The sequence below is a fragment of the Neltuma alba genome, unplaced genomic scaffold (genome assembly GCF_004799145.2).
Source record: "Neltuma alba isolate B1F8T4 unplaced genomic scaffold, ASM479914v2 tig00005197_pilon, whole genome shotgun sequence".
In the NCBI taxonomy this organism is placed as follows: Eukaryota; Viridiplantae; Streptophyta; class Magnoliopsida; order Fabales; family Fabaceae; genus Neltuma; species Neltuma alba.
The window spans coordinates 1-26,216 of record NW_021634015.1 but is presented as its reverse complement, the minus strand read 5'-3'; the positions used below and the strand labels follow the sequence as shown (position 1 = coordinate 26,216).

Genomic DNA, 26,216 nt, shown 5'->3' with positions numbered 1-26,216 from the left:
CTTATATTTAGAACCAAAACCAACTTAAAAATTGGGTCCTATATTAAAGACCGGAGGAGTATATATTTATTCTGGCTTGATATTGTGATTTTTTTTGGGGTCGATATTGTGAAATATTCAAAATACTCAGGGAAAAATATAATAAAATTCCAAATGACTGAATTAATAACAGTTAGACTTCTGATAATTTTTTCAAGAGTAAATAGTATTGATTTAGATAACCGTAAATTCAGAAATTTTAATTGCAAATGAGATGTTTAAATTTCAAATATTATCTTGTAATTGCCTAAGTCATTATTTACATTTTTAAAAAAAATTTTCAAATACTCAACCGTTATTAATTAATTCGTTCTCTTAGAATGTCATCCTCCCAATTCCCAAATACCCGTCCAAAACCATCCCAATTATATTTATAAATAAAATAAACATGTTAATTTTATTATACAATTTTTTTTCTTCTGTGTATTAGAGCGCGCAGGGCAGTGCATCTGACTCCAAAATGTGATGTATTGTTAAGGATTTGTCAACCACGCGATTTCGTGTATATCTCGCACGGCGAGTTGTTCATGCATCAGCATCACCGCTATGTGGTTTTGCTTATTTCTTAGTATACTATGTATGATAATTTTTAATGCATGCATTTTTAATTCTTTTGCTAAGTGCGATAAAAAAAATAAATTTGATTTTCTCTAATAAGCAAATTATACTCCAAAACATAGAAAGTTCTTATTTATTACAAATTTTTATCAAAATTTAAAAAATTAATTAACAATAAAAATGAAATGACAAATACAGTTATCATTATCAATATACTAGTTCCAATCCTATTTATAAGATTTTGTTTGTAAACTATAAACGAGTTTTATAATTAGAATCGGAAGTAATAAATACATAAAAACTGATAATATTATTTATGAATTATATATAGGGCAATTTATTTACCTTGCTGCCTAGCTTGTGTGATGCATGCAAGGCCCCTCTAGATGGATAATGATTAATATATGAGCGCGGGTTAAGCCATTAATGCTAATATTCCACCCCTTGTTTAGAGTTAAAAACTAACTATGGTTAAGTATTTTGGGTTTGAATGCAATATAAAAGTTCCCAATAAATTTTTATTTTTCATTTCACAATGGGGCAATTATATTCTCTAGTTTCTCAGCAGTCGTGAGCATTGGCAGATGGGTCATTGTACATGGTGATCAGGAGATAGTGGCCTCAGATTCAAACTCTCTAACGTCACAGGTCTTCTCCAATCCGGTGTTATTATTTTTTTTTTCAATCAAAAATATCGGTATTTTTACTTTCTCATTACTCATCAACACCATCGTCACGGCGCCAAAGTTTATGCTTTTGCTGTTAACTTGTTCGCTGGATTCGGGATTTATCAGTCTCTAGGGTTACTAAATTACAGAACTCCAATTGAGAATTTTGACCATTACAAGCTTTCTAAATGCATGCCCCTGTAGATCCAAGGCGGGCTTTCGTCGGCTTAAACTCTGTCTGAAAAGTGGTTGATTTCTGAATATTCTCATTGTATCGTTTCAACATTTCTCTATTTTTCCTCCTCCCGGTCATTTGCTCCATAATTTGCATGAGGACTCTCGAGAAATAATGCATGGTTTGACTTTCTGAATCTGCGCGCTTGCCTTGTTTGCGAAGGGCCTTGAGTTTGCTTGTTAATTGGGATACTGTTGTACTTTTTTTAAAAATTATAACTACCATGTTAGACTCTAATATGTCTAATTCCCTTTGCTTTCCGCTTTATGACGATATAGAGTTGGAAATTTGATCTGTGATATATGATGCTTGCATGTCCTCGCCCGGTCGCCCCCCCCCCCCCCCAAAAAAAAAAAAAATCATGTTGAGTTTAGTTTATGAATGATTATCGAAAGAAATCTGTTCTCTTTCGAGACATCTGCCATTCTCGAGCAATTATGGGATCGAAATAGATTCTAGGCGAGTATGATATACCGTAGTTTAACGCTTCTTTTCTTATTGGCAGCAGCATGTGAAAACAACTTCTTCTTGTTTGTCTTTGGGTGGGAGAAGGGGGTTGCTATTTGATATTGGATCCTTTAGTCCTGAAAATTACAAAATAATATTCCGGTAATTTCAGCTTTCCCCTCTCGATTGAAAACTTAGCTTTCAAATTCTTGATTTTTAATTGAACTCCACCCATCTGGTTGTCAGATTTTAATAACCCTTTTAAGATGTTTAGAGTGAAAAGAAAATAGTAATTCTTATAACCTGGAACTGAAACGTGTCTCATATGGAAATCTCAGTGAAGACATCAATGGTTTTACTTGTGAATGTATATATTTTTATTTTACATGTTTTAGTAGAGTCTGTGAATTAGATACTTCGCCGAACTCAAAATTATGCTGTGATTCAGCATCTCTGTTGCAGTACTAGGCTTTCGTCAGAGGAGTTTGGAGGCATTTTATCGGTTCCAATTATGACTTCCAAAAATTTCTTATTACATGCTCATTTTCTAATGCTTTTTTGCCTTTTCATCTTTATTGCAGTCCGTGCTTCATTTTCTTCTTTCAATCAAGTACAATATGTAGTGGTTTCGTCAATCAAAGTGAATACATCCAATGCTTGTAGAGAATTCTTTATTGTCATAGCTAGGCGAAGACAAACATATCCAAAGCTGAGACAACCATAAAATGGAGTGCAACAAAGATGAGGCAGTTAGGGCCAAAGAACTAGCAGAAAAGAAATTTTCAGAAAGGGAATATGCTGGTGCAAAAAAGCTTGCCCTCAAGGCTCTAAATCTTTGTCCTACATTGGATGGTATTTCTCAGTTTTTAACTACTCTTGATGTTTACATCTCTTCCGAAACTAAAGTAAGTGGAGAAATGGATTGGTATGGTATACTTAAAGTGAACCCCTGCGCTGATGATGAGACAGTAAGAAAACATTACAGAAAGCTGGCTCTTACTCTTCACCCTGACGTTAACAAGTCTTTAGGCGCAGAAGGTGCTTTTAAGCTGGTTTCGGAGGCGTGGAGTATGTTATCAGAAAAGGACAAGAGACAGGCATATAACCAGGATATGAGTTTGAAAGGATTTCAACACAATGCTTCCAACCATGTCAGATCTCAGTCAGAAGGACCATGTTCAAATGGTTTTAATAATTTCAACAAGAATGTGACTACAAATGTGAGGAATGGAAATAATAAATGTCGTTTACAACCCACCTCAGTTCCCCCACCGAAAAAGTCTAGTACCTTCTGGACAATCTGTAAACAGTGCAAGACGCATTATGAATATCTCAAGATCTATTTGAATCATACCCTTATTTGTCCCACCTGTAACGAGCATTTCTTGGCTGTAGATATGCCTCCGCCTCCCAATATTTTCAAGTCCGCAAATCGGTCAAGCCAACAGCGTCAGAAATCTCAACATGATGCTGCAGTGAATAATCCAGGAAGCAATTGTACAGTTTCTCAATATGCAGGAGCCGGCGATTCCTCTGGCAGACTGTTTAAGAGGGCAAGCTCTCAGTGGGGTCCTCAGTCCAAAACGGCTGGTTTCGGCAGCAGAGATAGCTCATCATCTGTTGCTGCTCAAGCAGCAAATGTTGTGCAGAAGGCAAGTGAGAAAGTGGCAAAAGACTCTGAGAGAACACCATCAATTACTGAATGGGAGAGGAGTCAAATGTTGAAGAGGGCTGAAGGTTCCTTTAATAAGGTAGAAAAGACATCGAAGAAGAGGAGGACAGATGAGATTCGCATTAATGGTGATCTAGGATACATGAGTAATCATTTGGCCATGGGACATGGGGCTGCAGGATTTGGTCATGTTTCTGAATCAAGAAAGGTTAGCTGGCAAACAGAAAGGACCTCTGGCTTTTCTGGTATCACCAGCAAGCCCCATAGCATGAGAGAATTAGGAATGTTTGAAATACGGAACATGTTGATGCAGAAGGCCCGAAGCGACCTTCGTAAGAAGGTTCAAGAATGGAGATCAACAGCTGAAGCTAAAAATACCAAGAAGCACAAACAGAACAAGAGAACCAAAGCCACATTGAATGACAAAACACCTGATTTGGAGAATCATGGTGAGTCCGCTTTTAATGGTAGCCGGTATCTGGACAGCGACTCAATTAAGGTAGACCAAACCTGTATAACGATCAATGTTCCGGATTCAGACTTTCGCAATTTTGACTTGGATAGAACCGAAAATTCTTTCGAGGAGGACCAGGTCTGGGCTGCTTATGATGATGATGATGGGATGCCTCGGTATTATGCTCGAATCTACAAAGTGGTGTCCTTGAAGCCATTTAAGATGCGGATCAGTTGGCTTAACTCTCGAAGCAATAGTGAACTGGGTCCAATAGATTGGATAGGTTCTGGTTTTTGCAAAACCTGTGGGGATTTCAGAACTGGCAAGCATGAAATAACTGAATCATTAAATTCTTTTTCACACAAGGTTAAGTGGTCAAAAGGCCTCAGAGGAGTTGTTCGCATTTTTCCTGGAAAGGGGGAGGTTTGGGCTCTTTACAGAAACTGGTCTCCAGATTGGAGCCAACGTACTCCAGATGAAGTGATACACAAGTATGACATGGTAGAGGTGGTTGAAGATTTTGACGAAGACCAAGGTGTAGTGGTTTTCCCGCTTATTAAGGTTGCCGGATTTAGGAGCGTGTTTGATAGGCACAGAGACCCTCATGGGTTAAGGCGGATTCCTAAAGATGAGTTGTTTCGTTTCTCTCATCAGGTTCCTTATTACTTGCTTACAGGACAAGAAGCTCATAATGCCCCAAAAGGTTGTCGGGAGTTGGATCCGGCAGCCACTCCGGTCGACCTCCTGCAGAATACAACAGTAGCAAATGAGGCATCTGATGATGTTGGAAAACGTAGGGAAGACACATTGCTCAGTTCAACCGAAAAGCGTGGGTTTGAGATGCAGGAGAATGACACCCCAAAAACAAGTACAGGAGAAATGGTAGATGGAGATGGCGAAGCAGAGAAGCCATGTTAGATGATCATTGCACAGTATAGAATTGTAAGTTGATGTGACCGCTCATGCAAAATAGTCTTTGAAAATTCATAAACGATCCTCTCTTTTTTTTGTTTTTGGACCGAACATAAATGATCCTCTTTGACTCTTGATAATTCCGTAGGTTTTTTGAGTGGTATAATTGGATCGATAAGGATCCTCTGCTTTTGGGATAGACAATGCTGTTTTCTGACACATGCCTATTCTCACAGGTCAAAAGTACTTCCCTTCATAGTTATAAAATGTTGTTTTTGGCCAATAAACAAAATTTTATAATTAGAATTGAAGGTAGTAGCTTTCATTGTTCTTCAAGGTTCAAACCAAGTAGACTTGGGTTGTAGCATTTCATGGCTTCCATGTGTGTGTATATATATACTCCTTCGGTGCTTAATATAGAACTCAATTCTTAAGTTGGTTTTGGTCTTAAATATAAGACCCATTTTTCATATTTATCATTTTTTTCTAAATTACCTCTATGGATACTCCCTCAATCATAATCAAGTAGAAGAGGGAGAGAGGGTATTAAAAAAGATGATTATGGTATTTTAGAAAAAATATGTCACTTTTCTTATAATTAACTAACTTACGTAACTTTCTTAATCTAATCAAATTAGTTAAATGAATCTTATATTAAGGACCGGAGGAGTATATATATATTTCTCCAATATAGGGTCTGTCGGAGGAATGAAGTCCTGAATCGCATCGCAGAATTTTCTAATTTTCTGATGGTTGTTCGCCGCAATTGTGCTAATGACTGTGCTTGCAATTAGTTGCAATTAAATGGAAGTTGTGGGAGATCGCTGGTGATCCAATTGTGATGTTCGTAGGAAGGGGTCCGCGTCTTCGCGTTGAGGCCAACAAGCGAGAAAATTCCTTTCTCTAAAAATTGATTTCACTCTCCACATAACAAATTACTTACAGATATTTACGTGTTACTTCCTATTAAAAAAAGTGATATTTTAATACGTTTTGGTGTCTTAAACATAAAATTTATTTTATAATATAAGTTTATTTTGAGCCGACATAAATACGAGGTCGAGGGTCCCATTTGCTATAACTACCATTGGCTCCGACCCATTCCACAGCTACCTCTACCTCAACAATCCAGCCATCATGCATGGTCTTCCTCTCAGAATTCTTCCAGTCTTCCTCCTTTCTTCAAAAGTGAATACGAGTACGTTTGGCTCCACATCTGTGATGCTTAGGTTGCCTTTCTTCACTGCCGTAATCACAGCGTTGCGATTGATCGGTTATCCGTCGTCAGTTTCCTGACGAGAGCCCTACTTCTCTGATTACTTCCTCCAGCATCCCGATTTAGATCCACCGTCTTTCCTCCATTACGCTCCGTCGCTCTACTCGATCGTTCTGAATCTATTTCCATTCCTTCCTTACTCCTCACCTCCGATCACTTTCGCTCACGCTCCTGCCGATCACGGTATGTCACGCTGGCGAGAGAAAGAGAGTGCCGCTCACGAGGGAGAGAACTTGTTCACCTATGAAACTAATTAGTACTGCTCCGTCCTAATTATAAGACCCAATTGATTTATTGAGGAGATTAAGAAGTAAGTTAAGTTAGTTTTATAATAAATAAGTGTTGTCATTCCTAAAATATCTTTACTAATTAAGTATATTAGTTAAAACTATCATTATTAGAAGGATTATCTTGGAAAAAATGTATAAATATAAGAGACAAAATGGATTGGGGTCTTATAATTAAGACCAAATAAAAAGTCAAATGGGGTCTTATAATAAGGAACGGAGGAGTAATTACTAATTATGAAATGAAGGAAGGTGAGGAGAAATTTAATGTGTTTAATTTAAAAGATAAAAGAATTCTAAAAAAAATACTATAAAAAATTTTCTCTCCCCGTCGTTGTTCATCCAGATAACAGGCATCCGGCCGCAGAAACGACAAGCTGGCGTGCTGTTAATAATCTCATTTGACAGTTTGACTCTGGGCATTGGAAACAATTATATTCACACAATCTTGTTCAAGATGATGAAGGAGCTACCGGTAGTTTGCCGGTGGCATAGAGTCTCGCACAAGGCACACATCGTCTTCAGCTGAAATAGGTTGCTTTTTCCGGAAGCTTTCGCCGGCAGGTGATCGGAGACCCGTGAGCGCAGTCTTGAGCGCCTCGGATTGATTCGATTCTGCATCACTACTTAATGGTGGTGGTTGTCATGGAGATTGAAGGATAAAAGGCGCGTTGTGGCATTGGTTCTTGTGTGGGCATCAAAATTAGGGTGCGTTTTTCCTCTTTCCCAAACAAAACTTTTAGCTATCAATCTAGAATTACTCGTCTATCATGTCGCTTCGCCCCCAAATTATTGATGGATGACCAGCCACACTGGTAATTGAATCTTTTGCGGTGGATGTGCCTGAGGGAAACACCAGGGACGATACGTACTACTCCTCTGTCCCAATGTAAGACCCAAATTTACAATACAAAAATGGGTCTTACAGTATTTTGTTGAAGCATTAATTAAATGCAATCTCAAATCACTCGCTGATATCTCAGAAGGTCAAGCTGTGCTGGACCGCGCCGAGCCAATTGATCGGATATAGGGAGCTGATGACTAGCAGAGGCTGAGATCATGGCTGCAGTGGATGAAGCTTCGGGGCCTCTCCTGTTTGGCAAGCAAGAGAAACGGGCCTCTGGCTACGTCATCGAGTTTCGAGTAGGAGGGATTTTCGTTTCATTTGTCATATGGTATTTCATCCTTATTACATATAGCGATTTCTTTCCGGATTTTTTTATCCAGTGGATTAAAAGTGCTTCTGTGCAACTTTCAGCGTGTTATTTCTCCGCATTCGGGTGTCGCCGGAAGATGAGGTTATTTTTGATTTGGTATGTTGGAAGAGTAGGAACATAAACGTATTTACTTTTTTTTTTATAACATTTCTCAATAACGAGAATATTGCATTTATTAATGGGAAAATTGCAATTAGATCCCGTTCAAAAAATTAAATACAAAAAGATCTCTTGAAATCATAAAATTATTTTGAAGTCCCAAGAGATTTTTTTACGATAAATTTTATTTGTTTAATTATCAAATTTTTTTTAAAAGTTTACATTGACAACTGAAACAGTAGTGGTTAACAATTTAGGTGCAAGAATTGACAACTATCGCGACTACTTTAACAATTTAAGGTGTGATATGCTGAGAAAATGGGTTGTCAAATCAGGTGGGATAGTTTTCAATCCTTACACCCTAAATTATCAACTACTGCTCTTTCAGTTGTTAATACAAACTTTAAAAAAAAAAATTTGATAATTAAACAAATAAAATTTATTGCAAAAAAATTCTTTAAAACTTCAAAATAATTTCATGATTTCAAGAGATTTTTTTATATTTAATTTTTTTAAATGGAATCTAATTGTAATTCTCCTTTTATTAATTGACCAAAAGGGATGTTGTGCAGTAAGGCCGGAACTGAAGCTGCATGTTGTAGTATTTTTGCTGCCAACAAGGTAATTCGGGATTCGACTGTTACGGTAACGCTGGAAGTCTTGCTTATCATACTCATACACTGGCAGCAATGTGCCCCGCCAAATATATTTCAATTAGCTTAAAATTTGCAGGGCATGCAAAAAATAAGAGTGAAATCCTAGCAAAACTACAAATAATAGTGACTCCCAAGGCGCTTCAACGGAACTTGAACTTCCCCAGTTCGACGACATAAACAAACCAAATACAATTTTTTCCACAGGCAAATCAAGTACAAATGCTGTATTTTTTTTCAGCCAGCGAAACCCAATTGCAGTATTGATGGTGCGAATATTGAAATTTTATTTTTTTAAAAAAAGATATAAAAGCAGCAGCAGCAACCAGTAACAAAGAAATAAGTACACAAGATAAGAATAGGACATGCTTGTCATTTGCCAAAGTTCAGGAGCCATAGTGTCTTTTGGTGACAGATGGTGACTGGAATCTTGGGGCCTGCAAACAGGCGACTTTGCTTTAAGACTAAACGTGCCGCCCGTTCAAAACTCTCGCTATTGCCCCGCCAAAATCCCCATCAATCTTAGGGATACAATTCATCAGTGCTCTTGGAGACTGGGAGGTTGAAGTCTATTCTTCCATTCTTGAAGTGACGACTCAAGCTTGCCAACACACACTCGGGTCTCAGAATAAATAATAAATTCATAAACCACTTTAGACAGCAAGATTTTACAAATTCCACAGTTTTTTCACCCAAAAAAGAAGGGTAATAATCTAACAAGTGACCGTTGAGTATTGTCATTTTGCGGAAGGCTACTTGTGCCAAATATGCTCCAAGAGATATAGCTTACTTTCTATAAGAATTTAACGACAAAAAAATAGTATGCACAAAGAAGGGAAACAGCAGAAATTGGATTGAGATTAATACCTGTAGGACTTCCAGGTATACTGTACAGAGCTTCCCCCTAGTTACAAATAAGATGAAAAAAAAAATATCAGGCTAGGACTAGCTCCCCTTCTGCTTCTTGTTCTTCTTGCTCTGGCAACCGTCCTTCCCGGTGTGGGAGAAGAATTCTCCTTATCTCTTCGGCACTAAGTGTCTCGTACTCTAATAATGCATTAGCCAGCGCATGTAATGCCTTCTCATGCTGAAAAAACAATGTCTCAAGTTATCAGGGCGAAAGCATTTATTTTCAGTGAAAGCCTTGCAGCCTTTATTTGTGTTTGTAACCTTATTCAATAGCAAATTAAATGAACTGATTTGAAAGATCACAAAGATGCGACATTTTACATTTCGCTAAATCAAACCTCAGGCTGTTAAAGAGAACATAAACAGTGAAGTGAGATCCACTTCCTCACATGAGAGAGAGAGAGAGAGAGAGAGATTTCTCCTTTTAAATTAAAGATTCAGAACAGACAATAACATATTTTGACAGACCTTCTTTAAGAGGGCTTTTACACGGTCATATGCTTCTCTAAGGAGTTTCACAACCTGCACGGCAAAGGAAAAATATTCAAATCCAAATGAGAACTTTAATGATTTTTTTCCTTTTCCTCTGACGATAATAAAAAGAACGATCCCGAAAGGGATAGAAGAGGGAGTAGAAATGTGTAAACAAGATTTACATCATCAGAATAGAGTTTAAATTTAGGACATTAACCTCCGCATCAATTCGTGATTGCATTTCAGAACTTGGTCTCTCCTTTATATGAACTGGTCCAATCGCATCACTCATACCACAATTTGAGACCTTGAACACGGGGAAAAACATAAGTCTGCCACAAAGTTTTAAAAAACGAAAAAAAGATTTAAATGCCATTTTATACTTGAAAGATAAGTCTGGCTGCAACTAGGTCTTGCAAATATTTTGGCTGAGAGATCTAACTCATTTTTTGGGCAAAGTTTAAATGACTTTCTCACTACTTATTTGGTGGGTAATGCAAATTGATTAGGATTGAAGATGGCAAAGCAATTTCATGTCAATTCAGTAAGGGAGGGAGGGGGGGGGGGGGGAGTGACCCCTAGTTCATCTGATAGAAATATTACTGTTGGCAGTAAACCTGGGGGCATAAATTTACCATATATTGGGCAAGCTCAGTTGCTGTATGAAGATCACTACTTGCGCCGGTTGTTATATGATCCTGACCAAAGATAAGCTCTTCGGCAACCCTTCCTCCCATGCAAACATCAAGGCGTGCTAATAACTGCTTCTTGCTGATTGACGTCTCATCATTTGAGGGGAGTTGGGTGACCATTCCTAAGGCAGATCCACGTGGCATGATTGTTGCCTTGTGAATTGGATGCGCACCCTCAGTATTGAAGGCAACAATTGCATGTCCACTCTCATGATAAGCAGTAAGCTGAAAATTATGCAAGCCATCTTAAACCCACTTATCAATGAATTTCCTATTGCAAGGACAAATCTTGAAACTAAAATTAATTTAGTGCAGCATTTCATGAAAAATATTGTCAGGACTGAAAGCCCAATACATAGGATACATGAACTTCATAGGCCACACACTCAATTACCAAACTGGACATCTTTGTATATAGGCATACCTTTTTGACTCCTCTGATATGAACATTGTTTTACGCTCTGTTCCCATGATTATTCTGTCTTTCGCAAACTCCAACTGTGCAGCTGTCAATTTCTCTGCACCTTCAACAGCAGCTTTAATGGCAGCAATGTTTACCAGGTTTGCAAGATCTAATTTAAGGATCCACAATCAAGAACATCAGCAGCAAGAATTTGAAAGGGGACAAGAATCACATTAACAGTAATGCAATGTTTATTGAATTTATTGAGCAACAATCCACCTGCCCCATTAAATCCTGGTGTCCCACGAGCTAATGGTTTCACATCTACATCTTCAGCTAAAGGCTTGTCTTGCAAGTAGAGCTCCAAAATTTCTTGGCGCCCACGTACATCTGGATTTGGTACTACAATCTAGAATGGGGTATTGTTAGTTTTCTATACTATGTACAGCAAAATAATTTAAACAGTCATTCAAGACAATATTTGCAACATTTTAACAGGCAAGTCTACAAATATATATTAGTTTTAAGCACACTGAAACATGGAGTAAGGACAAGGTTTTAGAGAGTAACGTTAATAATATATGGTCCCAAAGTGAGCCTCTTTTCACCCCTTTATCTCTCTGTTATATTGCTTTTTGGTTTTTCTTGGAGGATTCATCTTTGCACTTCCCTTCTTCTCTAAGTAAATTAACCATCTAAATTTATTATTATTATTATTTTTTTCAAAAAAAAAAGAACTTACATGTCGATCAAATCTACCAGGCCTTGTTAAGGCTGGATCAAGAATATCTGGCAAGTTTGTAGCCGCCATTAGTATTATTCCCTGCACAACGAAGATGATAAATAAATTTGGAAAAGAAAATTTGAACAATCGATGGTCCAAAACGTTTGAAGATACCTCATTCTGCTCAAAGCCATCCATTTCCACAAGTAGCTGATGTAACGTCTTCTTTGTGTGGCCCTCCCACTGTTTCCTTGTTGATCCAACCGCATCTATTTCATCAATGAAAATAATACAGGGAGCCTAAAAAAAAGAGAGGGGAGAAAACATGTCACACAAGCAGACACTAGTAAGGGAAACCATGTGGCACAGAGAAAACCAAAATACAGATGAATTTGAAGACAGCATTGGTCAATAGCAACAAACCTTCTTTTTGGCTGCTTGAAATAATGATCTTACTCGTCGAGCACCAACCCCAACAAACCTACAATGCATATGAAAAGTGATATGAACATAAGCATCCCTAAAACCAAACATTTAGTGTATCTTAATTACTTTTGGTTACATGCTACAGATATGCATGATAAGAATGCTGGAACTATAGCTGCAGCAGCCTAATTAAACAATTTACGGGCCCCATGATTTAACAGGGGGAAAAAGTAGAAAGAAAACTAAAGACTTACATTTCCTCAAATTCAGATCCAGCCCTATAAAAAAAAGGAACACCTGCTTCGCCAGCAATTGCCTTCAATGTTCCAGAAAAACCAAATATTTTCAGAACCAATTATTGGATTAACCCAAAATGCCCATAACAAAAAAGCATTGCATCCTTAACTTGAGATTCAAATATTCTAAAGATTAATTATAAATATCCAGTTTTCAGGAAAGGACCAGATGAAGTGAAAGTAATAAAATGACCACTCCATCATCAAATGATTCAAGGAATGTTGATAGCCAGAGAAGAAGTGAAACTTAAACATTCAAGAGTCCATATACACCCACATGTAAGTAAAATATGTACTTCCAAACACTTTCGGGATGCATATAGAAGGGTCACATCAACGATAGTGAAAACAGAAATAGACATAGGCAGACTACATGGTTCTAATTTTAAATGACAGTAACTTCCTGAAAGTTATTGTGTTTGAGTGTGAACAGTTCCAGAACTAACTGACCTTGGCTAGCAGAGTTTTTCCAGTTCCAGGTGCTCCTGTCAAGAGAATACCCTGTAAAATGGAATTTCTCAGGCTCCCATGGTAAACAACAGAAACAACAAATGCAAATTAAAATGGCATGACAGCTTATTAAGAGAAGAGAAGCAAATTCATCAGCATGGCATGTTAGGGAACAAATTTAGAAATAAGAAACATAAACCATGATTACAAATGCTAGCTTGTGCATTACTATGAATATCACACAATTCGCAACAATATGGAAACCCAGGACCTCTTGCTGAGAAATGAGAAATCCATAGGGGTAAAGAAGAATATTTCCCCTGCCAGGTGTTTTTTTTCCCTCTTTTTTTTTGGGGGGGGGGGGAGATTTTGGTTTTGCCACGCAGCAAATTAAAGGCAGAATAAAAAAAACTAACAAAATTGGACAAACCTTAGGCAACTTTCCTCCAAGGCGTGTGAATTTAGATGGATTTTTTAGATACTCCACAACTTCCTCAAGCTCTTGCTTTGCGTCGTCGCAGCCTTTCACATCTTTGAATGTTTTGACATTCTGCAAGGTAGGAATAGACACAAAGATAAAGAGATTTTAAAAGGCAGAATAGAAAAGCTTCTTATTTGTTGGCATTTTGTACATTCAAGACCTTGCATATAACAAATAACAAAACTTTGGGAGACGAAAATATGCCTAATTTACGGTTGGCTGTTTGGTTGAATTGCATTTATTTAACTGATTAGTTATTATTAGAAAGCAAAGGGAATAAATATATCTTAGGGACGAACAAGAAGTCCTCCAAAACATAAAAAAAAAAAAAGAAATATTCCGAAAAGACCACAACATACAACAAAGCTTACAAATATCTCTACATATATGATATAGCAGATTATAACCTGATGAGACGAACCAGAAACAAGGATTATACACTATACAGGTACCAAATCGACTAAGAAGTACAAGAAAGCTCATCAAACTGACTGCCAATGGAAAATACCATGTTATAATATAACCACATAAACCAAGAACAAGGACCATACGCATTATGTATATCATGTAGAATGGTATGGTCGTAAATTTTTCCCTTTGACAGTTTTTGATCTGTTCACTAAAATTCTCCGTGGCAGCACAAAATTTGGCCATAGCCATTCCTAAGCTAATTTGATCATCTTGTTTTTGAGAATCACAGAAGCAGCTATTTGAAAGAAAGAAATCAGATAATGTTAACCTAGGTCTTAAGAAGTCAACCTTCTCTGGCATCACTTCCTTATTCAACTCCTTTGGGGAATAGGAGGAACTTGAGCCAACACCTGAAGTTCCAATCCCACCTAAGCTTCCAATGTATTTTTGGAGTGCAGCAGCCCCCATAAACCTGAAAAGCAATTATATTTTGGAATACCACAGATGAAAATTCCAGTAACAAGCAGATATCATACACGAGAGCAACAAAAAGAGAAGGAAACTAGATGCTCATACCAAACCAATCCCACAGCAATAGTAAACAAGATTGTTGAGATAAGTTCTTGCGCAAAACGTGATTTGTTTGATGCCTTTGGTTCAACCTTAAGAAGGAAATACATTTGTGAGTTATAGAACAAACGTACGAGGAAAAATGGATTAAGAAATAAAATCTTGCTCGACTTTTTTCCTACAATCAAGGAACAAGTGATCATTAAATACAAAGCATCAAGAACATGCCATCTGCAGTAAATGTTACCATAACCACATGCAACGGCTGCTTCTCAGAGATTCCAGGATTCAGAAAAGGCTCATCCATGTTACCTGATGCCCGCTGCTTTAACTCTTGCAACTGCAAAATTAAACTTACCATCAGTTCCATAATGTACCGCATTTTAACCATTAATCAATTACATCTACTGGGAAATTCCTGAAACAATATAAAATTATATGTTGATGGAAGAAAAAGCTCCAGAGCATGAAGCATGTAGCCTGTAAATCAAAATGATCCTGCATACTACCTCCAGTCCTAAATAGAATTTGGAGTTACAAAACCATCCAGTTAATTTTACATCATAAGACTCTTACTAAGGAAATGGTGGACAAGTTTGAAGAGACGACAACAACTGCACAAATCTTCAACTCAACAGTGCACCAGGAAGGTCAGACGCACATCAATTGGACACATTTCTAATCATAGAGGTCACAAATATATTTTGCCAATTGCCCAAATAAATAAATGAATGGATACATTTTTTATGTTGGACAGACCAATTTCCACGAATCCATGAATAAATATATAGCAAAACAAGGTGACACTGTCTTCCTCGGCTAATTAAAAAAAGAGGAGCAATGAAGAATGGGCTAGCACAGAAAGTATGGCAAGAAAATTAACATACAAACTAATTACCAGGGTCGGGAGACTAGAGGGTTTATCAGATTTCTCATCAGGAAGATATTCAGCAATAACATTAGTTGCCACAAGAGCTCGAAGATATTCTACAACTCCTCTGCTGTCTACAGCGCGATCCCTTTCTTCAAAACGTTTGATGACAGACTCCGGACTTAAAAAAAAAGAGAGAGAGAGAGAGAGTTCATATAGAACTGAATGGGTCATATACACAAAAAATTATTAAAATTAGTAAGGAATTTTGACAGAACCTCAGCTTAAAAATGGGGCGTGTAACCTAACCCGTTGAGTATGTCTACTTTCTGAAACATGATAAAATATCCATCCAACATGGTCTTGGTATGAATAAAAATGTGATTTTGCCAACTTTATATGTTTAAATGAGCAGAGTTCTTCGCTTTATTATTATTATTTTTTTTTTTCAAAGTCGAAATTGACTATCTAATTTTCTTCTATTCCATTTCATCGTCTGGGCACCCAAGTGCTTCACAATAAAAGCATACAATGCAGTATCTTGAAAACTAATCATGCAAAAGAAATATTTAGGTAAGAAAATTATGAACAGTTTGTTCTACTTTTTAGAGCTCGGGGTGATATTATTTTCACGGAGATTCAAAAACAAGGTTTCTGATTTTGCAGCCGGTCCTCTCTAACAAACAGAGGAATTCGCCAAATAAATAAATGAATGAATAGAAGAACAGAGGAGGGGCAAAATCATAGAAGTGCAGGGCCAAACCTGTGCTTGTTGAGTTCAACAAGTAGAGCACTCTGCTTTGTCGCATCTTGAGGATTTGCGTCAGCCTCAGCAATCAAGCGCGCCAAATGTTTCTCCTGCCGCCAAAAAGGCCACCAATTTAAGAAATCAGTGACAGCCTTCTGAATTACATCCCTCGCCCTCGCCCACAGGCCCACCAAGAACACCACTATCGGCAATCTATCGCCAACCTCCTTTTCCCCCACATGTGTACTCTTTTCTTCCCGTTCTACGCGTTTCTCACTTCCCCCTCCAGCAGCCTCCGAAGTTAACTCCCCAGCATCACCCTGCAACTCAATCTGAGAGCTTCCAGCATCAACTCCGTCGACGCTCGGTTGTTTTGAATCTGAAACCGAACTGTCTCCCGTAACATATAATCGCCCCCCAACATTTTCATTGACATCCGAATCCTTGCCAGTTAAATTAGAAATATCTCCCAAAGAATTCGATTCTGACCACGAAGTTTCGTTCTCAGGTCGAAATGTGAAAGAGGCAGGTGGACCGCGCGGGCGAAATGGAAACTTGCGAAAATTTGAACTAAATGCACGGACGGAAGGCTGTGAGAGGCTAAGCGGATTGAAAGGGAAAAGAGAGGAGTGGTGAGGTGCCGAAGAGATAGAGTGAAAAAGTCGTTGCTTTGGGGGCGAGGAAGACATGAATGAGAGGCAAGGTTTGCAGAGAAGTGAAGCTTGAAGTGTAGCCATTGCTAGGGTTGATTAAGTTGAATCCTCTTCTCTCTCTCTCTTGGAGCCGGGGGAAGAGAGGAGAGAGGCCGCGGAAGCCACAAAGCCAAGGAGAGAAGTAACCTTATCCTGGACAAAAATTGGCGCCGGCTTCAGACTATCTGCCTGTGCGAATTATTGCCTATTCTTGTCCACGAACTCGATTTATTGAGTTTGACATTGACGTTGTATGTGATATAGATACGCTGGGAAAAGAGAGAAAATAGTGAAAATCAGCGTAGGGATTACATTTTTTTCCCCCACATTTGTTCATGTTGGCATCAGATCTTCAAGGCATGAAGGCGTAAAGTGCATCAGATGAGAGAAATACAAAAGTTAAAAATAAAGGAAGTAATTTTTTTTTGCCAGAAAGAAATAAATAATATGTTCTTATTTCTATGATTGTTAGTTTTTAGCCTAAAGATATTTATTGTGTTCTCATTTGTCTTGACAGCTTCAACTGGTATTTGTTCTCCGACCCTTTAATTTGCATTTACTTTAAATTGAATAAATTGGCTGATTTTTTTTTCATAATTCTGCTAAATTTTTATTTTATTATTAATTTAAATTTAAAATAGAAGTGCATTCCTGATCCTTTACTTGGATTCCTTAAATTTACATTATTTTACTTTATATTTTAACATTTTTAAACTGAAAAAAAAAAAAAAAGCCTTCCTTTGATTTCAGCAAAAGCCTTCATTGTTACACTTACTAACAGTGGCCATTTATTTAACATATTATGACTTCTTAAAGTTCTCAAATTATTTTTCAGAAAACCTTGGTTTGGTCTAAAACCAAGGTTTTGGCCTCCAAAACCATGGTTTCATGAAAAGCAAAAAAAATTGCTTTTTTTTTTTCACATTATAATACTACTTTCAATCCTTAATATAAGAGTTAGGTAATTAATTTGAGTAGATTAAGAAAATTAGTTAAGTTAACTATTTGTAATAAATAGATATTGTCTTTCCTAAAATATCCTTTCTAATCATATGTATTTGCTAGAAGTACCATTTGATGAATATTTAACATGTATAATTACTACAAAGACTACTTTAAAAAAAAGATAAATATAATAAATAAAATGTATTGGAGTTTTATATCGAAGACCAATTGAATATCAAAATAGCTCTTATATTAAAGATCAGAGTTAGTATATCGTTAAAAAAACTAGTTGTAAAAAAATATTATGGGATTTCATATTTAAAATTTTTAAGTTTAAATACATATATGCATACTAATTATTTATTAATTACATTTTTTATATATTTTTATTGTGTTGGCAAAAAATATACTATTAAAAATTTATTATTTCAGATAAAAATATATTATAAAATCTATCTTTTATGTAATTATCATATTAACTTATGTCATTTTTAGTAATTTGTACATATAAAAATGCTTCTGATAACAATTATCCAAATATTCTCATTCTATCAGAATCACTTTTTTACAAAATCTATTCGTCAAAAAAATCTATTTTCACAAAATCTATTCTTCAGAAGCTGTTCTCTAAATCATGGTTTGATTTCATCCAACACTTCCTAAATCATTCTTCAAGGTCAAAAAAAATTAAATCATTCTTACCATGCATCGCATTAGCATGCACGAGCCCAAACGCAGAAAAAACTTGCAGACAAAAAGGATCCAGCAAACAAGGCCGACAGTTGCACTCGTTCGGGGCTCATGGGTGATCTGTCCAGGATTACGGCGGACTGCATGTTCTATTTGTAGATAGATGCAAGAAGAATATTATTGTCGGGCTCCAGAGTCCAGTGTTTTTCCAATCCAAACCCATTGCCAACTGCACCGGTTACAAGTTATCTAAAACATCCAAAACTACCCACAAGAATGAACTCACAGAGCAATAAAGCATGCAGATCGTGTTTTTGGGCCAGAGATCGATCATCCATTATAATTGGGCGTCCTCGTGTTTCAACTACCTAAGGTCTGTTATGAGGAAAGACCGTTCAGCCGCAAAATGTGGCTTTCGCTTGTGGTGGCCCTTTCAAACTCAATTAAACACGAGATTCTATGGGCTACTTAATTTCAGCCGAACTGGACCATTTTAGGAAGCAGCTCACTTTGATCTCCGCGGTTTTTTTCCAATTTAAATTTTTCTTATTTTTTAAACATTACCTAGGTCAAGTTTTTATGTTCATCGTGTCTGATTCTTCAATCATGCCTGGTTATATGTCCTATTTTATAAATATTATTATTAAACAGTACAGTATTGTATCCATCGCTCATTGATTACATATACTTTTAACTCATGCAAGGCACATATATCTTCTTTTTGGAGGCAATTATGCTTGAAGCACCATTAAATACCAAATGTGGTCATATTTCTCAACGGGATTAAAAATTTGATTCGGCACGTTATGAAAAACTAAACAGTTTTCCTAGATTCAATCCCACTGGCATGAATATAACAAACTCGAGTTAAATATTGTTTTCTCCTGTATAAGAAAGGGGTTACGGGCTTTGCGTGGGCCATGAAAAGACGAGGTCTTCATTGTGGAATGCGCTCCGCAGAGGATGCAACCGAAGCTGATGTAAGGAGCCGAGCTCGCAAGCTCTGGGCTTAAATATGGCAGTGAACGAAAATAATTGCAGTGAGCAGAGCTTTGCACAATGTGAAAGCGTGATCAAATGTGATTTCTGAAAATTAGTTGACATATATTTTGGCAGGGAAAAAAAAAAACGGTTTTAGAATCATAATATGCGTGCGTAGGCGAATATCCAGGAACGGTTTTTAACGAAGGTGCATGTATCCACACACACACACACACACACACACACAATACCATGATACGCACGGATGGAATCATATTGGAAGTAGCGGCAGATGCTGGGGCCGCGCGGAAAGATGATGAATCATCACGTCACGGGGCTTTGAATAAATTAAATGAAAGACACATATGGTTGTAGATACGATTAATGGAAAGAGTCAGAGAATCTGCAGCAGGTGGAGTGAGCGGAGGCATGCACTGGGGAATCAAATCAAACCAGTTCCGATATGTGGATGTGGAGCATGTGGGGGCAGTCAAAAGGAGATGGATGCAGCGTTTGGGTGGAAGAAGAGGGGCGGGGAGTTTGTATGCGTCAGAGGGTGAGGGAGAGCGAGTTATAAAACTAAAACAGGGAAAGAAAGGAGTGCGCGGAACTGAAGGCCATGTGGGGGGTGCTGTGGAAAGACCGTCAGGAACGCCAACACGTAGAAAAGGTAACTAAACAGAAGGATCAGAGTCTAGGAAAGCGTGGCATGGATGCTTATGCCTGCTTCGTTGGAGCTGTCCAAATTGAATTCACATAGCCAGTGGGATGCAGATGGGACTTGGGCGCCTCCGCTGGAGAGTTGGGTTCGTGTCCGTTGAGTCATATGCCTCTCTTGTCTTTTCCTAGTTTTGTTCTGCTGCCTCTCCATCCCACCCATTCTCCATTTGCCACGTCTCATCCTCGGAATTTTATTAAAGTGAGCTAACTAGTACAAAAGTGTTTAGTTTTTTTAATCAACCCCCCATAATAGAGAGTAGTTGATTCAAAAATTAAAATGTAAAAATTGCCCTCCAAATGGCTGGAGGTTTTCGCTAAATAGTCCGCAATTTCTTATTAGAATGTCCCAGCGCAGCTTTCCAGTTTCCACCCATAATGATGGAGCATCGATAATCACATCTTTAAAGAGGTGCCTTCAAAGGGATTGAATTCCTCCCCACTCAACTTCTCTTACTACCAGTATTTTGTTGATAATTAACCAGATGATGCATTTTGCTACCATATTGATTTTATTTATAAATAATAAATCTAAACTCAAATGAAGCGGGGTGGGGGGACCCTGACAAGAAGAGGGACGAAACAGGGGCTACGTGAATAGGCATTGTACGGCTGTGGCTGTTAAAAACAGAGGAGGCATGTGACTCGACAATTGTCGCGGTGTTAAAATTCCGAGCCCAACAGCTGCGCTCCAACTCGGTGTCCTCGTCCCGGCTGATTCCATTTACAAAATGCAGTTGAAGAAAACTTTTGAACATGGGGGTTAAAAAAATGGAAAAATTAATATATTACTTATATCTTAATTTCTCGATTTTTATTTCTTGACTCGTCCAAAAATTAGTCACCAGTTATAATTATGAGATTAAGTTATAATTAAGTTAAAAATTGAGAATTAATTTTTTCAAACAAATTCAATGCAGTGGTATTTTTCATTTGTTAAATTGAAGTTATCATTCGCATCTATACTTAAACGTTTTTAAGAGAATTAGATGGTTAAGTAAATACGCTGCAAAACCATGAATTATACAGTAAATACACATAAAATAAATATTTTATGTCGCGAGGTTGTTTTGGTTTTTTTTTCACATTCGTTTTTATTTTTTAGTATAACAAGTTCACTGGTTTTAAATTATAGTTTCATCTCTCATCTTTACCACATTATTTTAAAAAAAATTATTGTTCTCTTTTTATTTAAAATCAAGTCCTTTTTATATTTTTACCCACTCTATATCCTTTTTTTTTTCATCGCAGGGTAAAGAAAATCCATGCACAAATCTCCAACAACATATTCTGCCATAGCTAGCCTTGAATGATTTTTCTTCATCTAGGCACGACCATCCTTTTGAAAATAATTTTGCTTAAAGTATTGTCCAGTATTAATTGTTGATACCTCTCTCAACAGACTCTCAAACCCTGATTACCCACATTATCAAAGATTAACTTATTCTGCAAGACCTAATCGCGTACCTGAATGAGACGGGACCACATAAAATTTGAGCAATGGGCCCTGATTTTAATGCTGCCGAGGGCAAAGGGCATAGGATGTATGTGAGACCAGGGACCAAATTGCCGCTGTTCTCATGAAAGCGTTTGCCGCCTCTTTTCTGCGACAACTACAATGACCAAGCTGTAGTTTAGAATTAGTTAGATCGCCAAGCCACAGGTGGAAGTTTTATTAATGACCGCAACAAGGCCCCTTCCAACACCTTTTCATTTTGACCGCCACGCTTGAGGGGTATCTAACTCTTTTTCCTTCCCCTGCTCTCCTGGCTTTAATTTTGCGCTTACTAATCTCATCATCCTCGCTGTTGCCAGAATTGATCATTCCACTGGGAGGCCAACACCGCATTATCCTAAAGAGGAACAGATCTTCTTTTTCATGATTTCTCTTTTTATCGAGCCAATCTCTGTTTTGCTTCTGTAAACATCTTTTAAAATTAATGTTCATGTTTTAAAAGTGGTCATGTCATGTAAAATAAAGTAATATCGCATTATGTGATGACACTACAAACTGGACCTTAGAACGAGTTTAGGTGCCAATCTTAAAGACAAGTATCTTGAGGTTATCCTATCAGGACTATCCAGATGAGATTTGGATGGTTCATATTTAATTTCTTTTTTGTTTTTTAAATAATTATTTTAATTGGTATAGGATTTAAAATAAAAATAATTTCTTAATTATCATTTTTTAAAATAATTTTTATTATATAAAAATAATTATTAAAAATTAGATTTAGACTACTTAAATCAGATCTAAAGGGTCTAAAAAAGATGAGCTTTAAGTGCCCATCTTTAACATGAGCACCCAAACTGTTACAAACCAGTTTTGATACTCATCACTTTGATGGGCACTTAAAACTCATTAGATCTGAATCATTTATGTCTTTTTTGGATGATCTGGATTTGATTTTTTTATTTGTTTAAAATAATTATTTTAACATGTATATAATTTAAAATAGAGATAATTTTTAACTACTATTTTTTCAAAAAATATTTTCTGATTAAAAATAAATAATTAAAAAATTTAAATTTATACTGCTAAAATCAGATTTTCAAACTGTCATAGACGTCCGCTGATGGAGCTTGTCATGGTGCGTGTATAGGTGAAGACGAGGTAGAATAATCAATGGGCCTATCACTTTGTTCTTGTTTTTCCTAAATTAAGTTTATTACGTCATGGAAGTACATGGATTCCATAAATGGAAAAGGCGTGTGTGAAATATTTGAAAAGTCAGCAAAAGAAAAAAACGGAACAAGAGTAATTAAAATAAAAAGGTCATGAGGCATATTAATTTAAAGACTTGTGCCGTAAAAATAGGCAGTTAAGCGCACAATTTTTCAAAGTCCTATGACAACTTCCTTTGTTTTTTCCCCCTTAAAAAGAATTATGGTGTTATAACTATTGTTCTTTGTTCAGGTTAAACCTCCTCTCTTTTTTGTTTTTTTTGCTTTTGGCCAACACAGGTTAAAGCTCCTCTTAGAAGTTAAGAAGAATTACAATCTGGTCTTAAAGATAGGATTTAATTGCTCTAAAATTCATCAACAAGTAAATAGTAGTAATAATAAGTTTTAAAGTAGAAATAACAAAAGGTTCATGCTGGCAACTTATTATTGAACTTTTTAGTAAGTAATTTCTCTCTCAAAACTTTTTAGTGATTCTCTAACCATATAATTCCAATACTTAAATTCTCCTGCAGCATATATTTTTTTCTTCTAATTTTCACATTTTTTTGTATATTTAAATTTCCAACAACACTCTCTCCATGAAAATCGAGGAAGGCAAAGTTATCAGTGGTCACGAAATATATTGTCTTTTAAGTTTTAAATAATATTTAAATGCTAAAAAAACATCAATATAATTATATTCCATAAATCATTATTATATGATATAGAATCTATAAAAATGCCTCTGGCCCAAAAAAAAAATCTATAAAAATGCAATATTAATTAATAGCAGAAAATGTAATTTACTCTGTACTCGCACAAAACAACAGGCCATATGAAAGTGTCCGGTTTGAATAAAATGACATAAAAAGTCAAATTTTGTCACTTTAGATGATAAAGTGGACAAGATTTTGGTCAATTCCATACCTTTTTTTACCCACCAGAAACAACTATTGCTAGCGTCCCGGATCAAAAACGGTTGTGTTTTTTTGAAGGTCAAAGTTGGTTTTTTAATTTCAGATCAGACCCAAAAAGTTAACGGCTATCTATTGCATAAGTATAATAACTTTAAAATTCCTGATTCAGGTCGAGAAAGTTATTTTCTAAAACGAAGAGGTAAATTTCATATTTCCCATTAGAAGTCTTTTGCCTTTGGGAGGAGGGAATTTGGCCTTTTGTTTAGTGGCAGGGCGCCTGTTTATGCATCATGGTAAATAATGATATCTCGCAAGTGAAGGAAATATTCCCAAAAAATATTCCTTGCTAAGAAACCCATAACGGTTCGACTTTTATGCTTCGCTTCGTGTCACTCCACAGAAGAACAGAATCTCCCTTAATAACCGTGCCCATTTCTCAAGGCCCAGCAAAAGGACAAAATAAACTGCCTCCTCCTCATAACTATTGCTTTTATGCGCTGACTGGACCATCTCCGTTTCCCTTACCTGCCTTCTTTTACTTCCTCCACGTAGCAACTTCTTTTTTTTTTTTTTCTTTAATTCGAAACGTAGCAAATCTTTCAGCCTTTCATACTATCTCTCTCCTTCACTGCCTCCAAATTTCCCCCATTCCAGAAATCAGGTTATTTGATAATAAGGAATATACCTGCCTAATATCTTTTTCATAGACTCATACTGATTGTTAATTCTGTTTTTCAGGCTCCAATATTACCGTGGTTTCTTTGCTACTGCTGTGACTTTTTACAGCGGCATATATGTGTGGGTTGTGTGGTAATCCTTTCACACGCAATGGAGTGGTGCGTTGGAACCCTGAGTGCTTCTACGAAAAATGGCAGAGATAAAGTTCTCAGGAAAAGAAGGCATATATATTAGAGTTCGAAACTATGACCAGGGTTAATGAGAAGAATACAGGGAAGCACTAATGACAAAAGGGACAGAAATATTAAAAAACAAAAACGCCAGAATATGAGCGGAACTTTCTGAAACCCTGGACCCTATCCCACTGGAACTGCTACAGGTCACCAGATACACATCCTATGATTTTGTCACATTCTTCTCCAAGTCCTTCTTTTCTGTGTCCCCCATTTCCACTTCCAATCCATCTTTCTCAAGGTTCCCCTTCTCTGCATCTTCCTTCACTGGTTTCTCCATAACTCTTCCTTTCCAGTATTTGCAGTGAAGCACCAGCTGCAGGATGGATAATGGGAGCCCAATCACACTTGGTCCCTGTCCAAAGTTGAAGTTCAAGACATCAAAGTTTAATCAAACTTGTTCTTGGCTTTAATTATATTTAAAAAAAAAAAGGTTTGAGCTTAGGAGAATAAAATACAAACCGCAACAAAAATGTCCCGGACGAGGAGTCCGTAAGTCATCCAAAGCGAACTAGCCAGGAATGAGCACAATGACAAGGGAAGTGGCATGAATTCCACACTCTTTGTCTTTATAACTTTCTTCTGCAATAATGAAAATACAATTATGTTATGAAAGGCTAAGTAGGGCCAAATGACAAAAAGAAAGTATTAGTGGAGTAACCTTGCAAAGACACTTCTCTTTTTGTTTTAATTATCAGCCTCTATTTATATTTGTTTTTTTCAGTAAATGTGAAATGGATTACAATAATTGAACTCCTATGTTCCCCCATCTTGGATTTGTTTGCTTCACTCTGTTTCGACGTGAAAGTAAGGGAGATACCGTATGAAATTGGAAGGAAAATTTTGGGTGGAAGACAAAAGTGACTTACCATCACAACCAAAGGAGAGCCGTACATTGCTATTGCGACCACAAGGCCTATGCTACCCACGAGTAGCTTTCGATGACGATGGTCGTGGAAGGCAAAGCTGAGATAATAGCAGTGATGCAGAACACCAGCAAAACTGGTATAGCTGTCATGGCTACCTGCACCTGTAATGGAAAATCACCTTCAATAACCATATCTTTTCTCTACCTGCACTTAGCATGCCTAAGCATGCGCGCAAAGTAAAGATGCTAGCTGCCAACTTTGGTTTCTGCACACCTTGATGCAGACACGTACAGGTGCCTCACACACAGATAATCTTAATCATAAATTTATATTTCTGAAGCCACTCACATGTTATCTTTTTGGAGGAAATTATTAACGCATAAAAGAACACCATCAATCCTCTGAGAACAGAGCTATGTGGACTGGTGAAAACCCTTTTATATATCACCCCCCTTTTTGTTTTTAGAGAATTCAGGAAACGAAAATGAGACAGCTTTCAGGTATGTTCCTTCGGCTGTAGCGTTTCTTGTTTGGGTTGGGCTTAGCTAATTTAAGAACGAAGGAAGAAGTTTGTGTGGGAGTGGGAACTTGCCTTCCTTTGGCCGAAGCATACCAGAAGTAAATGAGAACATAAGATAGCTCAAGGGCGATCCCGACGCCATTGACTGTAACCAGAGGGAAATTTTCCCATTTGCAGCTTACAACAGGCAATCCATACCAAGTAAAAAGGAGACAGTTCAACAGCCCGATGATGTAGGGATGCAAGAGAACTGCTCTGTGCTTTTGTTCTTTATGACCCTCTTCAAAGTAACCCTGAAGAAAGAAATCATGAAGAAGCCGTCAAGGGTTAACATTCTT

The 26,216-nt window shown here is 37.1% G+C and overlaps 2 protein-coding genes and 1 pseudogene across 8 annotated transcripts; 1 reads left to right on the top strand and 2 right to left on the bottom strand.

The window, feature by feature from the left end:
• Nucleotides 1–1,141: 1,141 nt before the first annotated feature.
• Nucleotides 1,142–7,244, top strand: LOC114747080 (uncharacterized). Of its 7 annotated transcripts, none has more exons than XM_028935368.1 (3): nt 1,142–1,245; nt 2,529–5,015; nt 6,895–7,244. In XM_028935368.1, the coding sequence occupies exon 2, from the start codon at nt 2,673–2,675 to the stop codon at nt 4,989–4,991; it is 2,319 nt and encodes a 772-aa protein (XP_028791201.1). In that variant the 5' UTR covers nt 1,142–1,245; nt 2,529–2,672; the 3' UTR covers nt 4,992–5,015; nt 6,895–7,244. The 7 variants fall into 7 exon arrangements, with proteins under 7 accessions (XP_028791201.1, XP_028791202.1, XP_028791195.1 ...); XM_028935369.1 differs by lacking the exon at nt 6,895–7,244 and adding an exon at nt 5,134–5,325; XM_028935362.1 differs by lacking the exon at nt 6,895–7,244 and having other exon boundaries at nt 2,529–5,325.
• A 1,626-nt stretch (nt 7,245–8,870) lies between these two features.
• Nucleotides 8,871–16,846, bottom strand: LOC114747081 (ATP-dependent zinc metalloprotease FTSH 11, chloroplastic/mitochondrial). The gene is made up of 17 exons (XM_028935370.1): nt 15,988–16,846; nt 15,252–15,405; nt 14,601–14,693; nt 14,360–14,445; nt 14,132–14,255; nt 13,322–13,441; nt 12,892–12,942; nt 12,400–12,461; nt 12,143–12,200; nt 11,894–12,019; nt 11,738–11,818; nt 11,275–11,404; nt 11,013–11,164; nt 10,536–10,817; nt 10,118–10,207; nt 9,895–9,948; nt 8,871–9,604 (listed from the first exon to the last, which is right to left on the bottom strand). Exons 1-17 carry the CDS (start codon nt 16,707–16,709, stop codon nt 9,452–9,454), a joined length of 2,538 nt encoding a protein of 845 aa, XP_028791203.1. The 5' UTR covers nt 16,710–16,846; the 3' UTR covers nt 8,871–9,451.
• Nucleotides 16,847–24,470: 7,624 nt separating this feature from the next.
• LOC114747083 (bidirectional sugar transporter SWEET3-like) lies at nt 24,471–25,766 on the bottom strand (annotated as a pseudogene).
• Between the last annotated feature and the right edge of the window lie 450 nt (nt 25,767–26,216).

What these genes read in the sequence shown, in the direction of transcription:
- LOC114747080 (XM_028935368.1), top strand. Translation starts at nt 2,673, where the DNA reads ATGGAGTGCAACAAAGATGAGGCAGTTAGGGCCAAAGAACTAGCAGAA.
- LOC114747081 (XM_028935370.1), bottom strand. Translation starts at nt 16,709, where the DNA reads ATGGCTACACTTCAAGCTTCACTTCTCTGCAAACCTTGCCTCTCATTC. An exon ending in GTTGAACTCAACAAGCACAG is followed by an intron (nt 15,406 to 15,987) that starts GTTTGGCCCTGC and finishes TTTTTTTTTAAG; the next exon opens with TCCGGAGTCTGTCATCAAAC. An exon ending in CCTCTAGTCTCCCGACCCTG is followed by an intron (nt 14,694 to 15,251) that starts GTAATTAGTTTG and finishes TTAATTTTGCAG; the next exon opens with TTGCAAGAGTTAAAGCAGCG.